This window comes from Lepisosteus platostomus, chromosome 3, assembly GCF_059453375.1.
Source record: "Lepisosteus platostomus isolate fLepPlt1 chromosome 3, fLepPlt1.hap1, whole genome shotgun sequence".
NCBI classification, from domain to species: Eukaryota; Metazoa; Chordata; class Actinopteri; order Semionotiformes; family Lepisosteidae; genus Lepisosteus; species Lepisosteus platostomus.
The window spans coordinates 31,627,714-31,650,971 of NC_142613.1; the positions used below are offsets into that span (position 1 = coordinate 31,627,714).

Here is a 23,258-nt window from a genome sequence, read left to right on the forward strand (position 1 = left end):
CTTTGCGGCTGAAGCTCCTCCTCCTCTCACTCATGGCGGCGGCGAGAGATTTGGGCAAATAGCATCGGTGTTTGGAGAAACGAGACAAAAAAAAGATTTCCCGATTTGTTTTTATTTTTAATTTCGCTTTTGTTAACGTTTTATAGCGTTTGTCCAAGAGGATTTCTAGCCAGCAGAAAGACGGGTCTGGTAAGTCTTCCCTCAGGGGTGTAACGGTGGTTATCAAGGGGAGGATTGTGAGTCTCGGCTGCGGGAGAGTCCGACACTCTTCCTTCAGCGCCATTTTGTGGCAGCGAGAAGCTGCAAACACAAGAAACCGGCAGGTAGCGAAAACACAACAGAATGATTCCCGGATATTTATGCTAGTTTTGGCGAGCACGGTTACACGTACGTGAAGTGTCTTTTTACAGGTTTGTACCTAAGTGTTTTTATACTTTGTATTTAAAAGTAACGAAAACAGCGTGATGTGTATACTAAAACCATGATGGTTCTGCTTTAGCAAGACAGTGGAGGGCGGATACCTCCACAGGATATTTTTTTATCTTGAATGAGAAAAGAAATGATAACAAAAATGAGAAAAACAGTGGAACCGAGCGCCTTGTCACCTTATATATACATACTCGCAGGACTTGAGCTGTTAGGTTGGCTCTTTACTGAGCATTTACTTGGCAGTACTTGAAATAAATAAGGTGTCCCAAGAAGATGTTGATAGCTTTTTAACTGGTGTTTTTTTTAATGTTTTGATGGGGAAGGTGTTTACACAAGCTGAAAAAATACTTTGAATTGGTTGTAGCTTTACTGGAAAATTCTGAAAAACTTTCTAGTCCGAATATTTTGGATTTCGTTTTGCTAGCACTATCAGCAGAAGCGCAACTTCAGACGCCGTACACCTCTGTCTTACTATCTGAAGTCAATGGTTGTAGCTTAGCCTATGTGATGGAGTCAATGATTGGGGCTATCGTTAAAGTTAGTTTGCTGCGGAAAGATGTCATTTGTAAGAGATAATCTCGATCTAGTATATGTGGATTGTAAAATTGTTGATAAGTTTCTTGTTCTCCCCCCCCCCCCCTACTATTTTAAGAAGTCGCGTAATGTTGACCTGTCTTTTGTGGCCGCCTGTTTCTTTTTGGTTAACTCACCATAACAGTGTGAAATCCACGTCAAAGTCTACTCTTCATTTATCTGTGATATTGAACGTCGAACTTCTCGCACATCCAAAAAAAAAAGTTTCCTACATTTTGTTAAGACTTTCCATTGTTTTGTTTTCTCTTTCCCCTACAGAGTTCAGAATGACTAATGAAGAACCTCTGCCAAAGAAGGTCAGTATAGAAAATGTTATTCAGGTCATTCGACATAGTGATCTTAAATGTTGAGATTTCAACTAAACGTCTTCTTGCTTGATTAGGTTCGCCTTAGTGAATCTGACTTGAAGACCCTGACCAGAGAGGAACTTTGTGTAAGGTAAATATCTGTATTGCCGGGAGGGAAGTGTGGCGTTGCATCTTAATTTGGCCTTGTGCAATTCATGTTAATTTTTCTGTTCAGGTGGAAGCAGCATGAAGCATATGTCCAACTTCTGGAAGCAAAATATGCAGAACTGAACTGTAAGTTTCATGTTTTCATGTTCATAAAAATTGTATTTGGAAAATGAATAGATAAATTGTGAAGGCTACTTAATTTCACCACGTATACATATCATCTGCTGCTTAACTGGTTCTTACAAGACCTGTTGTTAAGCAGTCTATTCAGAAACCTTTATATACTGTCTCTCAAGATTTTAATACCTGCATTTGTGCAGTGCTTTTCAACCAGTTTAAGTGCAGCCTCCTCCTGGATTGATGTGAGAAAACTATTGTTGGCTGCCTGACTTCCCAGCAAATGCAAGTCTGAAGTGGATTTTTGCCAGAATGTGGGATTAGCCCCCCTATTCTTTCGAACAGTATATTGAACCTTTGAATATGTGATTAGGAAGTTAGTTTAATGTTTAAGACCACCTCCTATAGTACAGTGTCCTTATTCCCAATAGAAGGGTATTGGTTTGGAAATTGTGTTCCAGAGGGAAGAGTGACACATTTATCCTCAAATTGACACAAATGTCACTTAATGGCAGCAACATGGTTTTCTTTATAGAGTTTTTCCCATCTTGGCCCCGACCAGGGTCAAGTATGCTTAGCTTCAGAAATCTGGGGTGATCAATTTACAGGATGGTAAAGCTGCTCTTGAATGCTCTATTGCGTTTTTTGAAATGTTAAGTTTTTTTTCCTCTTTATTTGCCCAATTCTGGTTTAGCGAATGATGTGACTGGATTGAAGGAGTCTGAAGAGAAGCTGAAACAGCAGCAACAAGAATCTGCAAGAAGAGAAAACATTCTTGTCATGAGGCTTGCCACAAAAGAACAGGAAATGCAAGAGTGTACAGTAAGTAGCAAATACTGTTTTTAAGTTGAATTTGTTGAAGGAAAGTGTGCATCACAGTATTGGCCTGAAAGAAAATGCATATATAGATAATATAAGGTTTAATGTTTTTTATTGGAATTAGACACCTTCATACAATTATTTCATATTTGGCATGGAGTTTTTTTTTGCCAAAACATTTTAAATTTGTACCCATTGATTTGGCTAGGTATTAGATTGATATGAGTTAAGTACCTTGTTCAAGGGTACATCAGCAATGGGATTTGAATCCACAGCCTTTCACTCCTAACACTCCTCCACACTGCTGTACTGCTTCAGTTAACTTATTTTACTATTTGTTTTAATCTAAACTTTAAGGGAGGGTATTTTACTGAAATTGAAGACTGTTGGCTCTAACTGCTCCAGTTTCAGTTGCACCCTTAAAACATTTGCATTGTGTGTTAATTAAGTATAGATACTTTATTGATCCCGTGAGGGAAATTGCAGTGCAACAGCAGCTTAACACAGACAACACAGCCACAGTGTAACGAATGATACAATAATAATAATAATAATAATAAGACAATACATACAATCAGTACAGTGAGGGGTGCACTAAAAGAGTTACTCACAGTCCAGGACACACAAAGAACAAACTAGAACAGAACAGTATATTGCACATATGATTATATAGATGTAAATATAGATGTACAGTGCCTTGCGAAAGTATTCGGCCCCCTTGAACTTTTCAACCTTTTGCCACATTTCAGGCTTCAAACATAAAGATATAAATTTTTTATTTTATGTGAAGAATCACCAACAAGTGGGACACAATTGTGAAGTGGAACGAAATCTATTGGATTTTTGAAACTTTTTTAACTAATAAAAAAATGAAAAGTGGGGCGTGCAAAATTATTCGGCCCCCTTGCGTTAATACTTTGTAGAGCCACCTTTTGCTGCGATTACAGCTGCAAGTCGCTTGGGGTATGTCTCTATCAGTTTTGCACATCGAGAGACTGAAATTCTTGCCCATTCTTCCTTGCAAAACAGCTCGAGCTCAGTGAGGTTGGATGGAGAGCGTTTGTGAACAGCAGTTTTCAGCTCTTTCCACAGATTCTCGATTGGATTCAGGTCTGGACTTTGACTTGGCCATTCAAACACCTGGATACGTTTATTTGTGAACCATTCCTTTGTAGATTTTGCTGTATGTTTGGGATCATTGTCTTGTTGGAAGATAAATCTCCGTCCCAGTTTCAGGTCTTTTGCAGACTCCAACAGGTTTTCATCCAGAATGGTCCTGTATTTGGCTGCATCCATCTTCCCCTCAATTTTAACCATCTTCCCTGTCCCTGCTGAAGAAAAGCAGGCCCAAACCATGATGCTGCCACCACCATGTTTGACAGTGGGGATGGTGTGTTGAGGGTGATGAGCTGTGTTGCTTTTACGCCAAACATATCGTTTTGCATTGTGGCCAAAAAGTTCGATTTTGGTTTCATCTGACCAGAGCACCTTCTTCCACATGTTTGGGGTGTCTCCCAGGTGGCTTGTGGCAAACTTTAGATGAGACTTTTTATGGATATCTTTGAGAAATGGCTTTCTTCTTGCCACTCTTCCATAAAGGCCAGATTTGTGCAGTGTAAGACTGATTGTTGTCCTATGGACAGACTCTCCCACCTCAGCTGTAGTTCTCTGCAGTTCATCCAGAGTGATCATGGGCCTCTTGGCTGCATTTCTGATCAGTCTTCTCCTTGTCTGAGCTGAAAGTTTAGAGGGACGGCCAGGTCTTGGTAGATTTGCAGTGGTCTGATACTCCTTCCATTTCAAGATGATCGCTTGCACAGTGCTCCTTGGGATGTTTGAAGCTTGGGAAATCTTTTTGTATCCAAATCCGGCTTTAAACTTCTCCACAACAGTATTACGGACCTGCCTGGTGTGTTCCTTGGTCTTCATGATGCTCTCTGCGCTTTCAACAGAACCTTGAGACTATCACAGAGCAGGTGCATTTATACAGAGACTTGATTACACACAGGTATATTCTATTTATCACCATCAGTCATTTAGGACAACATTGGATCATTCAGAGATCCTCGCTGAACTTCTGGAGTGAGTTTGCTGCACTGAAAGTAAAGGGGCCGAATAATTTTGCACGCCCCACTTTTCATTTTTTTATTCGTTAAAAAGTTTCAAAAATCCAATAGATTTCGTCCCACTTCACAATTGTGTCCCACTTGTTGGTGATTCTTCACATAAAAAAAATTTTTTATATCTTTATGTTTGAAGCCTGAAATGTGGCAAAAGGTTGAAAAGTTCAAGGGGGCTGAATACTTTCGCAAGGCACTGTATTGCACGGGTCCCTGGCATATATTGAACACAAAACGGTTGTAAACAGGAAAAGAAAAAGAACAGATGTAGCAGTAGATGTGTTCAGTCCAGAAACACATCTACACATCCCAAGCGAATAGTGTTTTTATTTGTAACTTTATATATGTTAATGCCTCACACTATGCAGTTACAATTAATATACAGTGATCATGCTGGAAAAAATACATTTGTATTCATAAGGGGTTTACAAGAAGCTCAAAGCACTTAACATGCCTGGCGGTTGTAGATGGCAGACCCTTGTCTTTGCTTTTGACATTTTTATTCTTAAACTTGTCGTTAAAGGCCAATGATGGTTGACTGAATTGCTTTCTAATGTTGTTCTGTATATGATTGTTCAACCTGAATAGAAGAAAAGTCTTGTGTGTTTATAACCTCAAAAATCACAATTAGTTGAAGTCGTATTTAAGTAAGATACACAGCCTTGTGAAAGACAAGGTCTGTGCTGGGTATCCTTTTTATTTTTGATTTCCTGAAGTTTTTTTAATATAAAATTCTCATTTAAATGGGCGTGTTTTGCATTGGAAATATCATGAATAGTATTTGCCTGGAGAATGCTCCTGGGCTGACAAATAACATTCTAAACTTAAAAAACAATTAGAAGAGGTAGTGCATGATATCCGACACTCAAATGTCTTTAGCCTGAGTTCACAAAGTAAGATGCTTTTGTCAATTTTGACTACCTTTGGGCTACTGTAATGTACAGTTGATTTTTCAGTCAATCATAAATTGGAAATGCATTACAGGGGTAATGTCACCATTATGAGTTTGGTATAGCACAAAACATAAAAAATCATTTAGTAAAGGAAAATGAAGCAAGAAAGGCTGAATTGGAAGATGGGGATTCAGTTCACACACCTTTACTCAGTTTTTCAATTTAAACTCTTAACGGAGGGCATCTGTGAGGAGAGCATTGGTACCCATCTTAATGCAAAAAAGTGCTCACAATGGACTAGGTAATGTCATTCCTGAGACAGTGTCATATTTAATCTAACTTTTTTAGAACTTTGATTTGTGTTTAAGTATTGCTTAATCTATAATGTACTGTGGTTGCTGGTGCATAAAATCTAAATAAAGTGGTTTCTTTGTGAATGAGGAGGCTTGCCCTATGGCAAGTGCAAATGAGCAAGAAATGTCTGTTTCATCACATACATGAAAATCCTCATTTGTTTAGCTGTCCTAAACTTTATTTTGCCAATGTTTTGTTTGGTGTAAGTGTAAAATTGTTTTTCATCTTTGCTTAAATGATTTTGAAGCTTCACATAATTTCTGGTCAGTGTTAGAGCCTTGCTACAGTGAAAGGAAAATTGAGATTATTAAGCATCATAGCACCAAGGGCAAAATGGAGCAGAGGCGAACATCTGGCTCCTCAGCCGCATGAATAACCCTGGAGGTGATGGTGATGGTTGTACCACAGACACAGAAGTTTTACAGAATAGGACTGTAATCTAAATGTGTAGTTAGTTGTGATTTAAAAACTAGAATTCAGATTTTTATGCTAGTAAGTCAGTTATGATTAATGGCTTCACACAAACTGAGTGATATAACACTTTATTTTCTGTATAATTCGATATAGAAGAGACGAAAATACAAAAAACATAATAGTAGTTATGCTCAGTTTTGTTGGTAAGTTTTAAAAAATGGCCTTAAGTGGAGCCTCTGAGTGAATGTGTATAGTGTATATGTGTCCATATTTCTGACGTGTTACAGTTATGCTATTCTAAAAAGATTGTGGGAATTTTATTATGGTAACTAAAACATTCTCTTATTTGAAGTGTACTACACTAGAAAATGTTTAAAAACACATAGGTCCTTTGCAGACCCTTCCAAATGATGCAGTTGCTTTTTGAAAAATTATTGTAATTTTCCTTCCTGTGAAGAAATTCAGCTAATGCTAGTTTCACATGAAATGTACAAGTCACAGGTGTCACAGCTTAATACATACATACCAAGGGGAGAAATGGTAATTCTGAAGTTCAGGCCCTTCACATAGAAATTGGTGACTAGGTAGCTAGGACTGTACTGTGCTGATTTGTTGAGATTTCCAATAAACAACTTGAAAAGACATTTATTCAGTTGCTAAATTATCTGTACAGATATAGTGGTCCTTGTTCTGTGTTGGAATTGGTCTTTCGGCATTGATCACTTCAGTCCCCTTGATACAGTTGTAATGATGTATTCATCTCATCATGTGTGCTAATACCTTTTTTTGCATTGCACAGACCCAGATCCAGTATCTCAAGCAAGTTCAGCAACCCAGTGCTGCCCAACTGAGATCATCAATGGTGGACCCAGCCATCAACTTATTTTTCCTAAAAATGAAGGGAGAACTGGAACAGACTAAAGACAAACTGGAGCAAGCCCAAAATGAACTGAGTGCCTGGAAATTTACACCTGATAGGTAAACAAACCAAATACTCCCCGGTCAAGACTTTCCTGACACTCCCACTGCAAGAATGCTATGGTGGGAAGGCAGAAATGCTCTATTCACAACAAGACTCAGACTTTAAAGCCAAAAGCCAGATTCTTGTACTGTCCCCGCTTGTAATACTTAACATAAACCTTTGTCAGGTGAACTTCTGTTTCAGCTTCCTTTCCCCTTGGTTCAGAGGCCTGAAGGAATTGGGACTGTTCCGAAGATGCAGTCACATCCGGCTTCAAATTTCTTCCCCTCCTAGAATGTTTCCATACTTGTGGTGTATGGGGAAAATTGAGGGAGGAGCAAGTCTGTGGCATGCTCTATCTGCAGACTGGTTAATGGATGAAAGAACCTAGTTTAATCATGAATTGAACGTATAAAATTCCAGTAAAATGTAACAGTGGAATACCCAGCGCTCTAAACGCAGCGCTAATGACTCATAAGACACTGGAAGTCACTTATTAAATAAGACTCTGGGCTTCCTTCAAGTTCTTTGCGAACTGACAAGAATTAATACCTCAGAAGTGACGTTTTAAACAGCTTGTCATTCAGATATGGTTAGATATCCTGTTTTTTGTTTTATTTTTTTCTTTTTAAGTTACATCTACAGCAGTGTGCATGAGAAGAGGATGTTGTAAATATCCTGTCGGTCTTAAAACATTCAAATGCTCTATGTCTCAATGGTGGAGTTTTTAAAAGACGCAGTCAAGCTGACTCAAAAAAAAACTTGTTGCGGCATTTAAAAAAAAAGGCACACTGCTGTTGGTGTATCAAGGTATTGTAAATGAAAAATGTGTAAAATGGTAAATGTCAAATGAGAGGTTTGCTTCAGTTCAGGTGATTGAAATAACCTGAAGAATGGAGTGTTTTGGTTGTGCAGCATAAAACAGTGCCACCTCTCTAGCTGCAAAAAAGCACCTTCTCCATACTGATTTTGATTTTTATCCGCTGTGTATTTTAGTGTTTGAGACATTCACGTTTCACTTCAGTCTGGTATTTCATGAAAATGCACGTACTTTATATGCACTAAAGCATATATGAATGTTTGGTTATGAGATGGAAACTTAGCACTACGTTTGATGTGGAGCTTCTAGGCAATCACATTAACGCCACTTTCTGTTGTAGTAAATGTGTAACAGGAAAAATGTTGATTTTGCATCTTTGACAGTGCATTGTACTTTAATGGTTTGCACTTCGTCACTGCTGGTAAGTTGTTTTTGATGTATATTCATAATGCCATGCAAGTTGTTGTAATCACTCTTTTTAAAGATGCTTAAACATTGCAGTCATGCATACTTAGTTTTCTAATGCAGAATGATTACTTGGAATATTTTATGTGCTTTTAAATCTTGGCAGCATTAATTAATGTTAAGCATTGTTACTGCCTTTTTACAATAGGTGAGGAAAATGTATTTTGTAGCCTATTCCTAAGACTGATAAACTGAAATGATTCAGAGTAGTGGTGCTTAGGAATGTTATCCCCAGTGAAGAAAGCATCAAATCTTGTCCTTATGGATTTAAACCAGAATTTAAATTTGCCTAAATTTGTTTCTCAGAAGTTTTGGTAAATGTCATATTTTGGGAAAGGAACAATTATATATTTTAAGTTTGTGATTCTGACAACTGATAACATTTTCTTTATATAGATTAAAAGCCTTTCCTCTGCTTAGGTAAAAAAAAGGTACATGTTTCTGCCATAAGTTGAGTAGCCTTTTGAAATCGGATCAAAAGTGCCATTTATCACTTCCAGTGCATATCTCTGTTGCACTTTAAATCATGGGTTTTGGCATGTATTTTGAAGTATTTCTTAAATACATAACACCTGCACAATTGATATGTGCAAATTCAACAGAGAGAAGTGGAACGGTAACATGTCATCTGCTTCATTTATGCATTCTGTTCAGTTTTTACATCTCAAAGAAAATGTGATTTGCACAGTGTAATGTTTCTGGTATTATCTAATGTCCTGTATTGTTTTGAAAGATAAAATCTAAAATCCCCCAAACTCACAATAAGTACCAATCTTGTGTTGAGGATGTTAGAGGTATTCAGTATTTAAGATTCAAAAAGTGACCTCTAACTATTCATTTGAAAAAGAGTTGCTGCTGGTTTTTATATTTTCAGTGTTTGTTAGGTGACTCTTGTACATGTCATTGTCCATTGTGTTTCGTGATGCATTAAATACTATGGACCTTCTGCATCTTTGCAAAAATAATTTTTATCCGCAAGCAGCAAATACTTGGAAAATGTTTTCTACTTTTAATGGTATTTTTGTGCACTTCATTTTGGCGTTTTAAGAAAAAATGTAAATGTGCAAATGTTTTTTATTTTAGTGAATCTGCCCCTTTTTAGTCAATGTGCACCCTAGAGTGCTATAGGTTATCTAGCATAGAGAAAGTGTTTCCACAATTTTCTGCTGGTACAAAGCATGCCCAGTGTGTGAAATTAGTGGAATTGTTCCTGCCTCCTTTGTAAGCGGATGCTCACCTGAGGTGATAGCAACTGCATTTGTACCCTGGTACACAGGTTAGAAAAAAATCCCAGTGACTACAACTAAATCTCCCTCTTGAAAACCCTGCACTAATCTTGACAGTTCCAAATCAGTGACTTAAAAAACATGGAAAAGGTTACATTTAAATAGTACTTAGAATATAAGGTTTCCTTTTAAATCTACTCATGGATATGTTTCTTCTCTCAAAGCTTTATGGGGTGTTGTTTAATTAATACCAGTATATATTAGCCTTTTGTCTAAATTTAATTACTTGTCAATTTAGTTTGCTGAAGACATGAATGTAAAATGTTTCACGTAAGAGTTCTGCTGAATTAGATATTTTCAAGATGGGTCTTGCAGAATTAAATGGCGTTCAGTAGCATCTAAACATTGCAAAAGTTTTTCATTTTGCTTCAGATTAACTGGACGATTCCTGCAGCAGATTGGAATGTTCGCTTGTTGTGAGTCAGTGGGTTTTACCGTTTCTTTTGGGATTGCATTTTAGCAGGGCTACTTGGCATATGAGCAATGAATTCAACTTAAGGGTGTCCTTGGTTTAATAGCCGTGTGATTAAATTACTGTGGATTATTTGTAGTTCTAAAACTAGAATGGAAGGTCTGTTTAAGGGCTGCAAGTTTAAGTAATCCTGTTTTTTAGCATTATGGAATTTCAGGTAACCAGATTTTGTTGCACTGTTTTTATCTGTTTGTTCTGTCAAATCCCATATAGTTTCAGAAACAACCCAAGTTCATTCTGTGATGTTAGGTTCCTTTCCTTTGCAGCCAAACAGGGAAAAAGTTGATGGCGAAATGTCGGATGCTCATTCAGGAGAATCAGGAGTTGGGGAGACAGCTATCGCAGGGACGCATTGCCCAGCTGGAGGCTGAGCTGGCTTTGCAGAAGAAATACAGTGAGGAGCTTAAAAGCAGTCAAGATGGTAAGATTTGGTAGATTTCTGAGTCAGGACAGTTGTGTGGATGTGAAAGCACACTTAAACTATAGCCTAAGATTTTTTTTCTGGGTTCTTAAAACTTCAGTTAAAACTACGTCAAGGTTATTCCATTTATGGCCTTAGTAGTCCGTAGGGCTTTTTTGTAAGGTATTCTGTACAGTTTCTTATTGAAGTATGTGCTTCTTTTTGTTTATCTTTACAGAGCTGAATGATTTTATTATTCAGCTGGATGAAGAAGTGGAGGGCATGCAGAGCACCATCTTGGTCCTTCAGCAGCAACTTAAAGAGACTCGTCAGCAGTTGTCTCAACAAGGACAACAGCAGTGCCCGGCTCCTGGCACCAGCAGGACTTCCTCTTCAGAGTCTTCAGGCCCGGCAGAGGCAGCTGGTAAAGACTGCGGGAGAGTGGCAAATGGACCAAGCAACGGGAATCCTTCTCCCAGGACATCGGGCCAGAGCCTTTACAGGGAGGTCAGCAGCACTGAGGAGGATTTCCCCTCTTCTCCCAGCAATGAGACAAAACTCTCCAACCACTCAGAAGAGCGCACAAGCAGAGGGGGCAGCAGCGGGTACATGAACCAGTTAAGTGCAGGTTATGAGAGTGTAGACTCCCCCACTGGTAGCGAAACGTCTCTCACGCACCATTCTAATGACACAGACTCCAACAATGACCCTCAGGAGGAGAAGTCAGTCAGTGGGAAAGGTAACAGAACTGCGGGGTCACGCCATGCTCAGAATGGTTTGGACACAACTGTAAATGCACATGGCTCAGTTTTGTAACATCCTTTACACGCCAGCTTTTTATATCTATAATATACGTTGTCATTACATGTTTCGGCTGAGGATACTGTCCAGAAATGTTGGGACTATTTTTTTTGGCTTCATATGATACCTCTGCCACAATTTAAATTTTAATAATTGCATTGCTAAACAAAACCAATAAAATGGATACATGTAGATTTGAGTTATTTTTTTATGATTTAACGTAATAAGAAGCTACATCTGTTTCTGCAATACACGTGTTGATGTTTGTGTAACCAGAACTGGTTCTGAACAGGCCTCCTTGATTTTACTTCTAATGTCATTTATGATGCTGGTGAAATAAACCATTTTGCTTCTGGTTTAATACTGTAAATGCTCAGTACAGTAATGACACCACAGGTGTGTTTTTAAAAAATAGCATTGACCCATTCAGGACTTCTAGTTTTTGGTGTTGACTTTTCTTTTTATGTTTAGTTTTTTGTTCCCCTTCTAGGTGAAATGCTGTTCAAAAGTTGTGTATAGTTTTAAAGTTTCTACAATATGTTGTACCATGTTAATTGCATATTACTCTGACTCCATGAATCCCTTTCCTGTACTGACCAAACATCAATAAAGACTTTTAATATTATGAATGTTTCATTTTTACCAGTTTCATGATTGAGACCAATTCATAGCAGCGGAGTCTTCTTGGATCAAATATTATACAGTACTGTTGTATTTCTAGTACTTGAGACTTATAAATATACACCACTGTTCATAGCCAAAGTGAATGAAGATATTTGTTTTCACTACCATGCTTCATCGTAGGGATGGGGTTGCATGTGTGGTTAGCTGTGTTTGTGCCAGGAGTGCCACTCTGGCTAAGGAGTTCAATTTGTTGTTCTACAGACCAGAGAGTTTTGTCACATTGTCTCATTTGCCATGTGCCTTTTGAGAAACACTTTATCAGGTTTGGCTTCTGTCTAGCCACTTTCCCATAGAGGATAAATCTGTGTAACGTTTCCTCTGGACAAGTTCTTCCAACTCAGCCATGGGACTCTGCAGCTGTCTGTGTGGTCGCCTGGTTCTCATTTACTTCTCTGATCAAGTTCCTTCTTGCCTGGTTGCTCAGGAAGAATCAGTGTGGTTCTGTATTCTTAGCATTTTCTCAAGATGGACCTGACTGTTTTAGGGAACTTTCATCTGGATATGTTTATACTCCTCCCCAGATCAATGCCTCACAATTTCAACCACAGAGTTGTAGAGCTTGGTAGCTCATGGTAGACTTTCATGCACGGTCAAACTGAGGTATCATGTGTAGACAAATAGTTTCTCCTGAAATCATGTCAAGTGGTTCAACTGACCACAAGCAGACTCCAGTCAGGTTCTAGATCTCAAGGAAATTAGATGCACCTGAGTTCAACTTCAGGTGTCATAGAGGATGAATATGTATCGGATCAAGGTATTTCAGTGTCTTCTTTTTAATTCCATGTAAAATGTTTTGAGAACTTTCGTTCCACTTTGACATTAAAGAGTACTTTGTGTAAATCAGTGACAAACCATTTATATAATACATAAATATTTCTATTTTAGTTTGCAACATAAATTGTGACAATATTCACTCTCCTTTGATTCTTTCTGAAGGTACTGTTCTGTGTAGCTGGTTTTACATTTTCTCTTAAGTCTCTGTTTACTTTAAGTGCCTGAAGTATTCCCATGGCTGACCACTCTCAATGTATTTCAGAATTCTGAACATTTCCTTAAAATAACCAGTAAAGGAGTGAATTATGCTTTTTAAACCATATGTATGGTGTGCAGGAGGCATGTGGCTTGATGGTTACTGCTGCTACCTCACACACTGGGGTCCTGAGCTTCATTCTGGACTGTGGTACCTTCTGTGTGGAGTTTGCATGCTCTATCTGCTTTAAATGTGGATTTCTGTCAGGTGCTCAAGTTTCCTTGAACCTTCTGAACAGATGCTGGATAATTGCTGTCTCTGAATTCTCCCTGTGTGCTTGTGTGTCCAGAAAGGAAATGGCCAGAATTAGTCCCACTCGGGTCCTGTTCTGCATGACATCTGGTCAACGTGAAATGTACTAGGAAAAAGTAGTTTTGTAATGTCTGGATGGTATGCAATACAGTCACTCAGTGTTTACGTTTGTGTGTTACTATGAGTAATTGGGGATTAATTTTGAGAATTAAATGTACGTGTTATTTTTATTTCGAAATTAAACATCCTTCTTTATAAAGGTTTACTATGTTTTTTTCGTCAGCGTGCCCTCGCTGGTTGTGCAACCTTGCTTTTAAGTAATTCTTCCACACCATCGGAGGGCGATCTTTCACAAAATGTTATATTCTACAGCCGTAGGTCTCCTCTTCATTTTCCTGTGCACCTTTGCTATAGATGTAAAGAAAAAGGAATTCTCCAGAGAACCGAGTTCATTCAGAAGAAAGGAGCAAGTTAGGTGCTGAAAGGATCAGAAAGGTGGCATTTAAGAATGATGAGCGCTGAACCTGTTGTTATCGTGTCTGCTTCTAGGACACCTATAGGTATGTAGCATAGCTTACAACTCATTGACATTAACGCTTTCATTTTTCTTTACGTTCTCTTTTATCCGTATTTTATTCCAATTGTATTTTAAAATACTGCTTCAATTTATTACTGCAATATATAAAAATTAAATGAACTAATATAATCAACTAGTGCCCGTCGTGTTTTAGCTAAGCAGTTATTTCTGTACGTAATGCCAAATCAGAAATGAAATTCCATAGCTAATTTCATAGACAAGTCTGTGGGTAAATGTATTAATTAATAAGCGTAATTATTCTTTTTGATTTAATAGTTGGCAAGCTGACCTGAATTCACCCAGCACCCTTTACAGAAGTTAGGTGTTGCTGTGGCGGAGCAGCTCATTGGGCAGTGATGTGCTGCCCAGTGATTTGACGCAGAGATTGGCTGAAAGGCAATAGAACCATGAGACACTGATTCTTTGCAATTGGCTGCTGTGTTTGTGCTGGGGTGACAGTTCCGCTTATGATCACATCAGTTGTTTTAGTCAGTGTTGTTAAAGGGAAAGACAATCGATGTTTGTGTCCCGGCGCTTGTCTATTAAAATATTAATTGTTAAAGGGAAAAGAATATCGCGGGAATTTTACTACTCTTCCTAAAACGAATGCGAAGAAATACGATACATGAACATTCATTTTGGCGGATGACGTTTTACAAAATTTAACTTTACTGTTAGACTTTTAAGTTTCAAGCCTGAAGTTTTGTAATAAAATGTTTAACAGTTTAAACGTCAAAATTGAGTTTTAGCTTAGAGGGCTGGAACCAAGTGGCAATGCAGTAGTTTAGTAGTTTAAAAGGTGTTATTTAAACTCCTTATTATGGAAATTCAATAAATATATTCACAGACGTTTAGAATGAACTTCATCTCCCCAGCATAGATATGTAAATGGATGTGCAGTCACAATTTCTCAGCCCCCATCCTCCCATTAAAATGAAACTTATTTATCTTCCTACAGGCTTTCTCTGAAAAGCTTTGTTTTTGGTGTGTTATCAGGATCTTTCAATGGAGCTCTGTCCACTGTGCCCCTGCATGAACTTGGCTCTGTTGTCATCAGAGAGGTCTTGAGAAGAGCTAGTGTGAAACCAGAGGAGGTGTCTGAAGTCATCATGGGACATGTGTTAACAGCAGGTAAAGGTTTATATGGGCTCGTATATCCCTGTAAGTGATTTGTAATTGCTTGTCATTCCATGAGGCTTGAAGAAGTCAGTTTATATCGCCAAAAGTCCAGTTTGCTTTCTCAGTCTTTTTGTTCAGTATCTATATTTCTAAAGGGCTATAAGTTGTTACTCACTAACACCTTAAAAACAGTGATGTCTTCTTCTTTAAATACCATTCAGTGTTTAATAGTGCATGTCTGAAAAAGCTACTTTTGCTGTGGCATTCTGCAAGTGTTTCCTCCACATCTTCCCTGAGGGACAGGCACACTAATGCTGACCTTGAAATGAATGAACAATCCATCCTCTGCCTCCTGTATTCTGTAGTCATGTAAAAACCTGTGATTGTTTGGTTCTTGCATAATTGCTGAAATATCTCCAGGCATTATCAAAGTGAACTTTGAATAAAAAAGATTTTAATGTATGTGATGTTTTCTTCTCTTTGTGTTTAGTCTTAAACAGCAGCCATCAAACTCCAGTACTGTTTTCTAATGTGCACTAGTGGGAGTTAACCATCAAGCCTGAAGTTTCTTAGATGATCAACTGAATCGGTCTTCTTAAGATATTGCGTTTTTGCTGAATGTGATAATACTTGTTAACCAAACAGATATGTGTTTTTTTTCCCTGCTGTGCAAGTAAGACGGGAGGGCCAGAGTGTAGAGGAGTTGCATTTCTCTTTTCCGTCAGTATATATAATTTTCTAAGCCTTCTTGCAGTAACTTAAGTAAAAAAGATTTTCAGAAGTTTTCAAGGAATATTGCAAAAGTGACAAATAATTGGAAAGAACAAGGTCTCTTCTTATGACTGACAATCAAGCGTCTGGCTTTAAACGTGATGAACTATGAACTTTTTGCTGAATTCGCTTCAAATCTATATTGTGACCCCCACAATGGCGGTTAATAAAGCCAGGTTATGTAATTTAAATTTTGGCATTACATCCATGTCTACCAAAAGCAGTCTTTAAGTTGTGTTCTGTGGGTTTACGGACTGGAGATAGTGCTGATTGACAGGAGAAGTGGGCTAGCGGGTTATTGTGACTGCTGCCCGCCAGGTCATGGGCAGAACCCTGCACGCCAGGCCAGCGTGGGAGCTGGAATCCCCTACCCTGTGCCTGCCTGGAGCTGCCAGATGGTGTGTGGCTCTGGCCTGAAAGCCGTGTGCTTGGGAGCCCAGTCACTCCGCACTGGAGAGTCCACAGTCGTTGTAGCAGGAGGAATGGAGAGCATGAGCAGGGTAAGTCCGGGTGGAACAAGCTGGGTGTTTGCCGGTGACAGTAGTGACAAAAATGTGGATGCTTTAAAATGTGTTGTAAAAGTGTTTGCAGGTGATTGAATTATGCGTCAGAGAATGATTTGTTTGAAAAAGTCTTTACAGACGGTCAACTTGCCACTAGACTTGCATTGGACAAACCATTTTGAAGGACAGCCTCAACATGGTCTGCTCCCATGAAATGGCTTGTAAAACTTTTATAAGTAAAAGTTTTATGTATTGGCAAATCTGGTGCCCTGCAGTGTCCTCAGACCTTTTGTGGTCTTAGTTATCAGGACAAGAGAAACATGGAGATCTAAAGAAGGCTAAGAGCTTTATGGACTGTGTGGCTCACCTTCCCCACCATTGTGAATTTGCACAACTCGCATCACCTCTGTGCCCCTAGGAGGAATGCTTAGGAAATTGATCATTCCCTCTGCTGTCTCATTCTCAAACAATTTAAAATAATCCTTATCTCCTGAAACGCTGTTGTCCTAAGCACTTCATTAGTGATGTTTGTTTTTGCTGTGCTGGACTCTGCCATAAAACAACAATTTCCCTGGGGGAATAATAAAGCTTGAATCGATCTGAGATCGTGTTGCTTTAGCATTGCATTCCATGTTCTTTAGACGCCTCACACGGTGCACATGCGCGCTGGAATTAAAATGGGAGATGCTTCTCTGCAAGACTCGGTCATCTCTGATGGCTTGACTGATGCATTTCACAACTATCACATGGGTATAACAGGTAAAGACTCCAGAATATGTTTATTTAATGCAGCTCTACAGGGTTTTGAAAAATGCAATCATCTGGTTATTTCTCTTACTGAATATCCCGCCATTACCATATATTTTTAATTATGACGTTCAAAACAGATCTGTCATTGTACACTTTCTACTGAGAGTAAAGTAACATAATTATGTATTCATTTGCTTGATATACCAACATGTACGTGCTGTTGGTCGATCCTATGAAAAGCTGAAAATGTTGCCAAGCAGTGGAATGTGAGCCGTGAAGCCCAGGACCAGTTTGCTGTCACGTCTCAAAACCGAACAGAAGCTGCTCAGAAAGCAGGCTATTTCGACAAGGAGATTGTGCCGGTCACTGTGTCGTCGAGGAAAGGTGACGTTTGAGTTTATCTCTCTATGTACCTCTGGGCTTTTCACCTTCATGAGTTTTGGTTTAAATGAATCTAGGCATGACAATGACAACTGCTCCTAACTGGATCTGAATAGTATAGGGATCATGCGAAGCTGTTGATTATTATACTGGAAAATAACTAGGTCTACAGAGAGAAACAGTAGAGGAATTCTGGTTTTGTGAGGAATCTTGTGGCTATTGTGTCATCAGTGAGTACAAACCTCAAAATAATAATATACATATACAAATATCTGTGTGGTTTAATATTCAAAACCACACAGATATTTCACAAGTTACAATTGTTTATGATTTTATCATAAAGCTTAAACAATTAAATAGAATATATATTTTTACATACAAAGGGTTATTAGTGACACAATGAATGTGTTTTCTCCAGTACCTATTACTTGTTTAATGCCTGTTAGTAGACTCTCATTATATTTTGCATGTCATTTTTTAGATTCTGTAGGTTATTTTTCTTCTATATCTTTTCCATTTCTCCATATACCATAACACCACAATATATTATAAGCCATAGCACAGTTCTGTTATCATTACTAGTCTTTTTAAATGCTATCAGTTTTTGTGAATTAAATGGAAGATATTACTTCATCATTAAGATGATGTGTTCCCTGAATGTGTGGTCGTCTCTTTCTAGGCCAAGTCGAAGTGAAATCAGACGAGTTTCCTCGTCATGGAAGTAATTTGGGTGCGATGTCTAAACTGAAGCCCTGTTTCCTAAAAGACAGCACAGGCACCGTGACTCCAGCTAACGCCTCAGGTTGGTGTGTTTACTCTGTGAAAAGGAAATCTGAAAATAGACCAATACAGCATCTGAGAGTTCAATGGACATAACATTGAGATTGTTCAGGTGAAACAGATTTTCTGACTTGTTGACTTTCACACCCAGATGCTAATACTAAGAAAACTCAAAAACAGTTATAAAATTGCATACAATACCCATTCACACAGTAAATTAGGGACAGTATAATAATTTCATTTTGCTTTCACACAGTGCCAGTGGAATAATCTGAATACAATTTTCAAACCTGTCAGTACACATATGAATCTTAGAAAGTTTACAAACAAGTGGAAGTCATTCAGCCCACCTAACCTGTTTGGTTAGTTGTTAATTGTTAAAAGGATCTCATCCAGTTGTTTCCTGAAAGAAGTCAGTGTCAGCTTCAACGGCATGGCTGGGTATCTTGTGCCATATTCCCACAACCCCCAGACAAACCCATATTAGTAAATATAAGCCTCTTTTTAGTGAAATTGTGTTTGTGTTTATGAAGCATGTTGCATTGTATCTGTGGTTACGACCTGTCACAGTTATTCTGTGGGAGCTGCTTTGGTTTAGAAGATATTGATAACTGAGGTTTAGTTAATAGTTTACAGCATTTCAGAGATTTCTGCTATTCCTTCAGAATTCCTTCTGCTATTAGCCTTCATGCGCTACTAGCAATGTGAGTGTGGAGCTATAGAACTAAATGTGCACAACAGGCCAAATGGCTCCCTTTCATAGATAGATCTATTGATCACGTGAGGGCAGTGCAACAGCAGCTTAACACAGTCAACACAGCAACAGTGTAACGAAATGATACAATAATACAACAATACAATACATACAATACGATCACGAAGCCTGTTTGATGTTCACATACCGTCTGAAGATACGATTTCTAAATTTGTGTAACTTAATAACTTAAAATTGGGGATAAGATTGTTTCATTAGAGAGGGCCTTGGTACTGTGAATATACTCTGTAGTATACATTTTATCAAGTCCCCCAAGGACACTGCTAGATGTGTGTTCCTAGCCATCAGCAGAAACCCTAATAAAAACCCTTAAATCAGCAGCCTAGAATTCTAATCATGTGGTCGGTGCTGTAAGATTTTAACTCAAAATTCAGATTTCTCGGAGATGATACTCATCAAGGGTCGCACAGTTCACTTCCCAGGCTGCTGTCTGCATGTTGTTTGTACGCTTACATGTGGGTTTCCACCGGGTACTCTGTTTTCCTCCCACGGTCCAAAAACTTTTGTAAAACTCGGCCCTGGTATGTGTGCATTTGTGTCTGTGCCCTGCGATGAGCTGGGATCCTGACTGCGGTATATCCTGCCTTGGCGCCTGTAGCTTGCCGGGATAGGCTCCCCCTATACGCCGATAAGCTCATTGAAAATATATGAATGTTACTCTTGAAGTATACCACCTTGATGAAAACCCTTCTGTTTAGTTCACGGTTCTGTTTATATTGTTTAGAGTGAACGCTGCTAACTTAGTTTTATGTATTTTAATTTTTGTTCTTGTACATGTTCGCTCACAGGTATAAATGATGGGGCTGCAGCTACCGTTCTGATGACCAAATCTGAGGCTGAGAGAAGAGGTTTGAAGCCGATGGCTTTGATTACTTCCTGGGCTCAAGTTGGTTTAGATCCAGCAGTTATGGGCACTGGGCCTATCCTAGCAATAAAGAGAGCCGTGAGTCTCCTATTTTCTTTTCTTACATACAAATAAATACTGCTAAGAATTATATGAAACATCTTTTTAATGTGAACAAAGTTTCAGATACCATGTGACACATTCAAGGCTGCAGTGCAGTAGCAAGGAGCAAGTAGCAAGATAGGTGTCAGAGAAACCTGATAAAAAGCAGTGTCCTTTATTTCTCTTGAAACACAGAGTCTCTGTCTTTTTCCAAAAACTCACTAAATCAAAATTTTCCAGGATCCACAGATCGAATGTACGGCTGGACACCACCTACAGACCAATATTAGAAGCCTTTTTCCTGGTTTTAACTGCCACATGACCAGTTGTCTTCCTCCATTCAGTCAGATGAGTGAGGATGGAAGGTCTTGGGGGAGCGATTCTGACAAAAACTACTAGTGGAGACTAACTAGCCCCCCTTTTCCATCTGAATGGTGGTATCAAGAGGAGGGACTCAACAGTGTTTAATGTATGGTCTTGTTGGTGGAAGAGAAAGGAGAGAGAAGAATTGTCAACATACATTTGCAAACAAGTGGAACATGCAGTACCCTTTCTAGACTAGAAAGTGACTTGAAGCCAGACTGCCTCATTCTCTGTACAGCACTACAAACCAAATGCTTTTTCTCTTCACTGCATCCCTGCGATTGAGGCACCTTGTTCGCATTACGCTAAGTTACTCAAGGGAGCAACAGCAGTGGGGTCTAATGAGATCCAAACTCCCACAGGTTTTTTTAATTTCCTTTGATCTCTATAAAATGCGCAATAACTCAACACATTGCTTTCTCAGGTGGAGAATGCAGGATGGCAGCTGGACCAAGTGGATCTGTTTGAAATCAATGAAGCTTTTGCTGCCCAATCTATCGCTGTCACAAAGGAACTTGGCCTGGACCCAGATAAGGTAGACTTGATTATTTAATACAAACCTGAACTTTAACCTCAAACTGTTCCTTTACAGCGCCCATGCTGACTGCAGCCATCTGCTATAAGGTCAGCTGAGCATTGTCAGAAAATTTTAAGTAATGAATGTGAAATCGCATTTTTGGTATTAAAATCCTGTGCCTTTTTTAACGTTTGACATTTAGATGATAATTATTTTAATGAGTAAAAAGAAACGTTGCATCTGTGTAGAAGACATACATTTATAAACTCAGTTAACAATAGGAAAAATTGCCTGCTTTTTAGTGGGTGCTGTTTCAAAAAGTAGTTCTTTACAATGACATTTTCCACTGCCCAGCTGATGAGCTGATCCTGTTGCTCTACTGTTGAAGTAGCATCATGTTGTCTTGAGGTTCTGGGAGATGTGTAGTTAGATTATTTTGTATGTCAGTTACGTTTTTGTACAGAATTAGGTTTCATAGATGTGGGCGTTTTGGGTTTACTGTCACAATAAACCTGTGTCAGAGCTCAAAATTTAGTTCCTGTCTTATTTTGTTTTTAAGATGCATGTTCTGTTTCAAAATGAGATTATTGGGTGCATCTACAGGTAAAGGCACTTTGTCAGAGAGCAGGTTAACCTCTGATGTCTAGATGACACCAGTTCCAGTCTGGGCTATTTTATTAGCTACTGTATATGTTGCCAGAAAACCAATTACCTGAGCACTGACAGTATTAGATGGGCTTCAGTTGGCCAGTATCTTCTTGCCTTGCTGTATATCAAGAATCGTATGCCTTGCAGAGTGCCTGTGCATGCTCTGTGTTGTCAACAAAAAGCTACGTCACTCTTCTAATAGATGATAAGTACGTGATGTGCATTGCGAGAAAGGAAAACTGGCCCTGACCGTGCATGTTTCAGAGGAAAGAGCACACAGCCTCATCCCCTCTGTGGTATTATTATAGGGGTTATATCAAGAAACCTGAGTTATTTCACAACTGGATATTCCTGATTGGGGAGGTATGAAAGAAATAAGTTATTTGAAATTTGGAAAAATGAATAAAAGATTATATATAGAAATCCGTTGTATATGTGTGAATAGATAATCTGGCTAAATTTATTCCTGTATTGACATTTTCTGCCCAAAGTGATTAAAATCTTCCATATACATTTTTAATCTTAACAAATTAATGGAACATACATTTTAAGATTTTTATCCCAAATAAGTCTATGATGTAAATCTTTTTGGGGAGTCTAGTCTAGAAACAGTTCCTAAATTCTTTAATTTGTCTCACTTCTGCTAGACTAGTATTTGAAAGCTGAAACGTCATTGTAGTGTTGTCCATGCTGTGTTTGCCGTTTCCTCTCTAGGTCAATGTCCAAGGTGGTGCCATCGCTCTCGGCCATCCTCTGGGAATGTCTGGCTGTCGGATCTTGGTTACTCTCCTCTATGCTCTTGAACGCACAGGGGGAAGGCGAGGAGTTGCTGCCTTGTGCATTGGAGGCGGCATGGGAATAGCAATGTGTGTTGAAAGGATGTGAATTTAGAGTAGCCTACATGAATGTGAAAATTAGAAAGGAAAAACAGGTGAATTGTAGAATTACAACACTTAATACTGTAACTGTCATTCCTTAAAATTATTTTGCCATATAATGGCATTAATTTTTTAAATTAAAATACTAGTGCTACTGTATATCTGAAACCAAAACCAATGGTTCTACTCGGGTATTCTCTTAAACTGCCAAGTATTCTTTGTAAGGTAGTTTCTAGAACAGAATTCCCAGCCACATATTTGATGCCCAAACTCTAAGCAAGTACCTGCTAAACTACCAAATGAGCAAGGTGTGCAACATGGTCTCCGTTTGGTTGCAGTCTTATTTTGTCTTAACCATCAATAGCCAACTATTTCAAAGTTTCTCTTTTGGAAATCAGACTTCAGTCTCAGTATCACATACAATTTGTCATGCCATGAAGCACATAGTTAAATTTGGTAAATAATGCCAGTATGTTGCCAGGCACGTGGTTGAAAAAATGAAACAAGGTTACAGCTCCACACTCAAACCAACTGAATCACTCAGCCATGAAAACAGTCAGCATGCTTTGGCCACAACATGCTCTATATACACAAAGCAGCAATGCACACAAAGAACAGCTGGTCTGTGAAATATAATCAGATACACCAGTGTGATCAGTTTAAAAGGTGTTCAAACAAGTCTGAATAATGTTTTCATTGTAAATGCAAAAAAACCTTATTGTTGCTTAACCCTCTAACATAATTATGGGTGTATTATTAATTACTAATGTCATGGTTATTTGTCTCTGTCTTTTAATGTAGAATACAGCACATTTGTATTTACTTCAAAAGGATCTTATTAAAAAGCTATTTAAAATGGTTTATGAGCAGTGCAAATCTGTGGA

General features: G+C 38.6%; 2 protein-coding genes across 3 annotated transcripts; both read left to right on the forward strand.

Moving 5' to 3' along the window:
- Positions 1–12,025, forward strand: wtap (WT1 associated protein). Of its 2 annotated transcripts, none has more exons than XM_088625229.1 (8): positions 1–189; positions 1,282–1,319; positions 1,406–1,461; positions 1,546–1,604; positions 2,290–2,417; positions 6,995–7,173; positions 10,466–10,620; positions 10,838–12,025. In XM_088625229.1, exons 2-8 carry the CDS (start codon positions 1,290–1,292, stop codon positions 11,413–11,415), a joined length of 1,185 nt encoding a protein of 394 aa, XP_088481355.1. In that variant the 5' UTR covers positions 1–189; positions 1,282–1,289; the 3' UTR covers positions 11,416–12,025. The 2 variants fall into 2 exon arrangements, with proteins under 2 accessions (XP_088481355.1, XP_088481356.1); XM_088625230.1 differs by lacking the exon at positions 1–189 and adding an exon at positions 273–410.
- Positions 12,026–13,753: 1,728 nt separating this feature from the next.
- Positions 13,754–23,233, forward strand: acat2 (acetyl-CoA acetyltransferase 2). Its single transcript, XM_088625227.1, has 9 exons — positions 13,754–13,926; positions 14,940–15,074; positions 16,152–16,333; positions 16,978–17,095; positions 17,327–17,470; positions 18,147–18,269; positions 19,811–19,965; positions 20,756–20,866; positions 22,211–23,233. The coding sequence occupies exons 1-9, from the start codon at positions 13,875–13,877 to the stop codon at positions 22,379–22,381; spliced, it is 1,191 nt and encodes a 396-aa protein (XP_088481353.1). The 5' UTR covers positions 13,754–13,874; the 3' UTR covers positions 22,382–23,233.
- Positions 23,234–23,258: the final 25 nt, after the last annotated feature.